The sequence below is a fragment of the Oncorhynchus kisutch genome, linkage group LG19, assembly GCF_002021735.2.
Source record: "Oncorhynchus kisutch isolate 150728-3 linkage group LG19, Okis_V2, whole genome shotgun sequence".
Lineage (NCBI taxonomy): Eukaryota > Metazoa > Chordata > Actinopteri > Salmoniformes > Salmonidae > Oncorhynchus > Oncorhynchus kisutch.
This window is the reverse complement of record NC_034192.2, coordinates 25,504,821-25,511,668: the sequence shown is the minus strand read 5'-3', so window position 1 is coordinate 25,511,668 and position 6,848 is coordinate 25,504,821. Positions and strand designations below refer to the sequence as shown.

General features: G+C 43.1%; 1 protein-coding gene across 1 annotated transcript; it reads left to right on the top strand.

Moving 5' to 3' along the window:
• Positions 1–4,451: 4,451 nt before the first annotated feature.
• Positions 4,452–6,648, top strand: LOC109864496 (ras-related protein Rab-33A-like). Its single transcript, XM_020452337.2, has 2 exons — positions 4,452–5,218; positions 6,045–6,648. Exons 1-2 carry the CDS (start codon positions 4,949–4,951, stop codon positions 6,492–6,494), a joined length of 720 nt encoding a protein of 239 aa, XP_020307926.1. The 5' UTR covers positions 4,452–4,948; the 3' UTR covers positions 6,495–6,648.
• Positions 6,649–6,848: the final 200 nt, after the last annotated feature.

Below are 6,848 nucleotides of genomic sequence, written 5' to 3'. Positions count from 1 at the left end.
GGGCAGTGTCAGAGGAAATAGGCAGTGTCAGAGTAACCCAAGTCAGAATGTTTTCTCTGCTGCCTCACGGCAAGCCGTATCGGAGCGCCAAGTCTAGGACCAAAAGGCTCCTTAACAGCTTCTACCCCCGACCCATAAGACTGCTGAACAATTAATCAAATGGTCCCCAACTATTACATTGACCTCCCCCCTCCATTTGTTATATACACTGCTGCTACTCGCTGATTATTATCTATGCGTAGTCACTTTACGGCAACCTACATGTACAAATTACCTCAACTAACCTGTTCCCCCGCACACTGACTCAGTACCGGTACCCCCTGTATATAGCCTTATTATTGTTATGTTATTGTGTTACTTTTTATTTTATACTTTAGGTATTTGGTAAATATTTTCTTAACTCTTCTTGAACTGCACTGTTGGTTAAGGGCTTGTAAGTAAGCATTTCACTGTAAGGTCTACACTTGTTGCATTAAGCACGTGACAAATTAAGTTTGATTGGATCACTATTGCTGCAACAAATGGAACAGAAGGATGAGGGGGACAATACTACGTGTCATGCTAAGAATGAGCTGGGGGAGGATGAGATGAAGGTGAGCGTAAAAGTAGGTCCTGACTCCCCCCGAATCGCATCCAAGGCTCAGCTGTTGCTCACGGCCCAACTAGGAGACTCTGCCTATATGACTTGACAAGCGACTGGGGATCCTCCACCGACCATTGTGTGACTCTCACCAAGTAATGACGTCCCCATATTGTCTTCAACCAAATAACAAATCTTAGGTGATGGGACTTTAGTGATAAAGACTTTAGTGATAAAGAGGGTGACCAAGGGAAGTATGCTTGTGTGGTAAGGAATTCTGCTGGGGATCAAGAATATGAACTAGAAGCAAGAGAGCCACACATCAATGACCAATGTGGAAGAAGCAGTATGAAAGTGTTGGCCGTATCTTATCAGACAACACTGCTTGACTGCAGAGTGGAGGGAAAGCCTGAGCCACACAATGCCTGGGCCACACCATACGGCTTCTCTCTGCCAACACCTGGGAGGACGCTTCCAAGTCCACAAGAACGGGAGCCTGGAGCTGCGTGGAGTGAGGAAGATAGACGAGGGTCAGTATGTATATCTGGCCAAAAATCACTTGGGAGAAGCAAGCCTGGCAATTGAGCTTGGAGAGGCAATCACAGCAGAAAAGCCTAGCTTCGCCATGCCGAACAGAGATTTTACCAATAAAGCAAGATGGAAGTGATGGCCCTCTGGAATGTCCTGCCCATGGTGTCAAACCCAGAGTTTGTTTGGATCCTGCCAAACGGCACAGTTCTGACGCCTGGCACTAGACTCCAATGCTTCACTCACTATCCAGGAAATGAGATGTTGCGCATCGTCCGGCCAGTGACAGCTGACAAAGGTGTTTATCGTTGTCTGGCCAAAAACATGGCTGGGACAGCAGAGAAGTGATTTGCTCTCAAACCAGGAAGAAAGCCTGTGATTCAAGGCACAACAAGAGGCATGGATGTCACGTTTGGCCAAATTCTGAACCTGCCGTGCTCTGTGGATGGCTGGCCACAAGCCTTGATTACATGGACCATACCAAACAGCCTGGTCCTGAACAAGCCCCAGGTTAGTGGGAGAATTACTTTTTCATCAAACGGCAGGGGAACTTATAGCAGCGGAACCTTTCTCATTTGACAGCAGAACCTAGGTCTGCAAGGCCGCCAACACATTTGGATCGTCTACGTTTTCATGCCCAGTTGCAGTTATGGTGTATCATCCACCAGCAGTGTGGTGCAAGGACAACAACCTCCCCCTGAAAGGAAATGCAATTTATATTTAGACGGAAGGTTCGAATGATGCAATAAAACCTGCTTGTTTTTGCTTTCATTTTGAGTCTGCATCGAAAAAGGATATCCCCAGATCCATCACTGGAGTCCACAGGGGCTCGCCAGTAACATTTAACTGCATCGCTGCAGGCATACCAAAGTCTGAAATGGAAGAACAATACTTGCTCCCAACAACCATTTGACACCACAGGAAAGAATTGACATGACAGTTGAGGGCAACATTGTCATACAAGATCCAGTGCTTATGAATTCATCGACCTCGCCAAGGCTTTCGACTCTGTCAATCACCATATTCTTATCGGCAGACTCAGTAGCCTCGGTTTTTCGGATGACTGCCTTGCCTGGTTCACCAATTACTTTGCAGACAGAGTTCAGTGTGTCAAATCGGAGGGCATGCTGTCCGGTCCTCTGGCAGTCTCTATGGGGGTGCCACAGGGTTCAATTCTCGGGCCGACTCTTTTCTCTGTGTATATCAATGATGTTGCTCTTGCTGCGGGCGATTCCCTGATCCACCTCTACGCAGACGACACCATTCTATATACTTTCGGCCCGTCTCTGGACACTGTGCTATCTAACCTCCAAACAAGCTTCAATGCCATACAACACTCCTTCCGTGGCCTCCAACTGCTCTTAAACGCTAGTAAGACCAAATGCATGCTTTTCAACCGGTCGCTGCCTGCACCTGCATGCCCGACTAGCATCACCACCCTGGATGGTTCCGACCTAGAATATGTGGACGTCTATAAGTACCTAGGTGTCTGGCTAGACCGCAAACTCTCCTTCCAGACTCATATCAAACATCTCCAATCGAAAATCAAATCAAGAGTCGGCTTTCTATTCCGCAACAAAGCCTCCTTCACTCAAGCCGCCAAGCTTACCCTAGTAAAACTGACTATCCTACCGATCCTCGACTTCGGCGATGTCATCTACAAAATGGCTTCCAACACTCTACTCAGCAAACTGGATGCAGTCTATCACAGTGCCATCCGTTTTGTCACTAAAGCACCTTATACTACCCACCACTGCGACTTGTATGCTCTAGTCGGCTGGCCCTCGCTACATATTCGTCGCCAGACCCACTGGCTCCAGGTCATCTACAAGTCTATGCTAGGTAAAGCTCCGCCTTATCTCAGCTCACTGGTCACGATGGCAACACCCATCCGTAGCACGCGCTCCAGCAGGTGTATCTCACTGATCATCCCTAAAGCCAACACCTCATTTGGCCGCCTTTCGTTCCAGTACTCTGCTGCCTGTGACTGGAACGAATTGCAAAAATCGCTGAAGTTGGAGACTTTTATCTCCCTCACCAACTTCAAACATCAGCTATCTGAGCAGCTAACCGATCGCTGCAGCTGTACATAGTCTATTGGTAAATAGCCCACCCTTTTCACCTACCTCATCCCCGTACTGTTTCTATTTATTTACTTTTCTGCTCTTCTGCACACCAATATCTCTACCTGTACATGACCATCTGATCTTTTATCACTCCAGTGTTAATCTGCAAAATTGTAATTATTTGCCTACCTCCTCATGCCTTTTGCACACATTGTATATAGACCCCCCCTTCGTTTTCTACTGTGTTATTGACTTGTTAATTGTTTACTCCATGTGTAACTCTTTGTTGTATGCTCACACTGCTATGCTTTATCTTGGCCAGGTCGCAGTTGCAAATGAGAACTTGTTCTCAACTAGCCTACCTGGTTAAATAAAGGTGAAATAAAAATAAATAAAAAAATTCAGGGATTTACAAATGCAATGCAAAAAATGCTCTAGGAAGTGACTTCAAAGCAACATATCTTCAGGGCATCTGAGCCACAACAAAATAGAAGTGCCTAAATTCGTCATATTTGACCATTTCAATTGAATTCTAAACCTAATCGTCTAGAAAACCATATGTACAGTGCAATTATGTAACCGTATAATTACTGTGCAGGGGTAAAATATTCTGAACAGTAATATCACTAAAATGATGCAAAGATAAAAAGTATGCTTAAATTGTTGGCTGATATATAAGCATATGGAACAACAAAAGCTGACCTCTGATGTACCTTAGAGAATGCTTTTTTATTGATAAATATTCCTGTCTGTAAATATCTAAGTATACTGTTGACTGAACTCACATTGTTGTTTTTTAACTACTAAGATAGTTTAAAGGTGACTAGTGTTCCTTCTGACCATACAAAAAAACTAAATGGGAATTGCTTACATCGGAATCTGTCTGTATGCCCTCTCTGATTGTAAAGAGTGACAATCCAATTCTGGAGCATGCTTTCAGATTTCATAGAAACCATTTGGAACAAATGAGCCTTTCATAAAGAGTAAAAAGAAGCTTTGTGTGATACAAATGTTAGAATTATTTCCTACAGAGCTAATCAAAATGGAGATCCAGTATATAACTCTACGAACTCTTTTGGAACCAATATTTCATTAGGTGAGTGACATGAATTTGTTAATTACATTGTTAATACATATCTGGTACATTTTACTTAACGACTAGACCTACATATTTAATTATAATAGACTTATGATATCCAGTGCAAATGGGAAACATGCATCATTGGTGCACTACTTGAAACCTTTCAAGATGCATTATACATCAGACACTTGTCTTGCATGGACAACAGGTTTGAGGCAAATGCATTTGCGACATTTTAGATGATGGCATCTGATAAGCGGTCGTCACTAGTTACCCCAGCCACAATGTCGTTGTTAAAAAATCTGATTTTAAACCTAACCACACAGCTAACCTCACGCCTAACACTAAACCTCAAATTAAGACCAAAAAGCAACAGCAATTTTTTTGGGGGATTTTCACGATATTGCAAATATCGACTTTGTGGCTGTGGTAACTAGTGGAAACCCCGCTCAACTGAATGGATCACATGATTTTTCTGCGTGAAATCTAACCTTACTGACAAGAAACGATTGTATATACACATAAAGAGCTATTTAGAAATTTGTTGGACTTTGAAATAATTGTATTTTCCCTTCTTCCACGAGGAAGCTGCTTTTGGGGGAGTGGATTGCTGTTGTTGCCCTGCCTTGCGGCCTCACCTTCCTTCCCCCATCCGCGAGAACAGTGCATAACTGTGTACATCATCTTAGCGTAATGGCAAATGAATCTCTAGAAAATGATGGAGGGACCGGTTCGAGAAATTCAAGAAATATACATTTCACATCATCTGTGGATCTCAGCACGTCCTTGGAATCGAGTGTTCAGACTCGAATATTTAAAATAATTGTAATCGGGGATTCTAATGTAGGGAAGACCTGCTTAACCTTCCGCTTCACCGGTGGGAGCTTTCCAGAGAAGACCGAGGCGACAATCGGTGTGGATTTCAGGGAGAAAGCAGTGGAAATAGAGGGCGAAAAAATAAAGGTAAGAGCCTACTTTAGCATCTGATCGAGACAGGGCCGCTTTTCTTTCTTTCCTTGTGTCAATTAACCATTTATGTGTTCATCGCTTCAACCGTTATACATCTATGCATGACATGTCAATAAGAATTATTTCTTTCCAGAGTCCATACGCAATTAAAATGTTCCATTTATATGGGTTGTTAGGTTGAATGTTTCTATTAAGTAATATATCCATCAGCAATGTTTGCATGTTTTTTGAGTTAAGGAATTGACAGTATAATTTTATGTTGCATCAGAGCACCACCGCTATCATATCCTCAGATCACCTACTGTTTTCTTTGCACCTGCCTATAAACGAGTCGACAAACCTCTGAATGCCCCCTGCCTAACATGATGACCTAGTCCCAGTGTTTTTAGCAACAGGCAGTGACATAGCTAATGTGATGTTTTAACAATATTTCTCTTCCTCTGTCTTCTAATTGAGATTCACCATCAAAATAAAACCTGTGCTCAGTATGAAAGCATAAGGAAGAGCCTCTTTGTTCAATTCTCTATTATTCATAAATGGAAGACATGCACTAATGCAGCATTCAAAACACTGGGCCTTTTATAAAAGCATATATGTGGAATTAATCTGTCCTCCCTTTTCCCATGTCCACTGGCTTCATAATGCAATGATCCTCCAAACATAATCATTAAACTAAGCCGGTTACCTACATTTTCCTTTGTACATTGTTCCGTTTATTATTTATTCTGATTATGTCTCAACCCATTTAATATACCATCTATCTCTGACCAATACCAACGATTACTCTCTGACCACTAGATCTGTTATTACTCCTCAACAGGTGCAGGTGTGGGACACTGCAGGACAGGAACGCTTCAGGAAGAGCATGGTAGAACACTACTACCGCAATGTGCACGCTGTCGTTTTCGTTTACGATGTCACTAAGATGAACTCATTCCAGAACCTGAAGACGTGGATCCAGGAGTGCAACGGGCACCGTGTCTCACCCACTGTGCCTCGGGTACTGGTGGGCAACAAGTGTGACCTGGTTAGTCAGATACAAGTGCCCTCCAACACTGCCCTCAAGTTTGCAGACGCCCACAACATGCTGCTGTTTGAGACCTCGGCCAAGGACCCAAAGGAGAGCCAAAACGTGGACTCCATTTTCATGTGCCTTGCATGTCGGCTGAAGGCCCAGAAGTCCCTGCTGTACAGGGATGTGGAGAGGGAGGACGGAAGGGTTAGGCTTTCACAAGAGACAAATATTAATAAGAGCATCTGCCCTTGCTGAGGGAAATACTGTGACTCTCCTCCACTCTGCAATGATTCCTCCTCTCCTTTTAATACTGCTGTGGCTTGAATGGAAGAATTGAACATAAACAACATAAGAAGAAGATACTGTTCTAAAGTTAACATTTCTTGGAGGAATGTGCGTGCAGTTATTTCAATTTTTTTTATTGAACGGTCTAATACGGTATTGTGGTCTGTCTGTATACACCTCTTTTTGACCCTCTTTTGCTTTACTCTCTTTCTTTGATATATTATCATTATCACATTCTGTGTTTCCTCCTAATAATGGCCTTAAGGCAAGAGATGTTATCCAATGGTGTGTTTGTAAAATATGTTTATTTATTTTGAGTTCTAC

Excerpts from the sequence above, each read along its gene's own strand:
- LOC109864496 (XM_020452337.2), top strand. The coding sequence starts at position 4,949 with ATGGCAAATGAATCTCTAGAAAATGATGGAGGGACCGGTTCGAGAAAT. Across the intron at positions 5,219-6,044 it reads TAGAGGGCGAAAAAATAAAG|GTGCAGGTGTGGGACACTGC; the intron begins GTAAGAGCCTAC and ends ACTCCTCAACAG.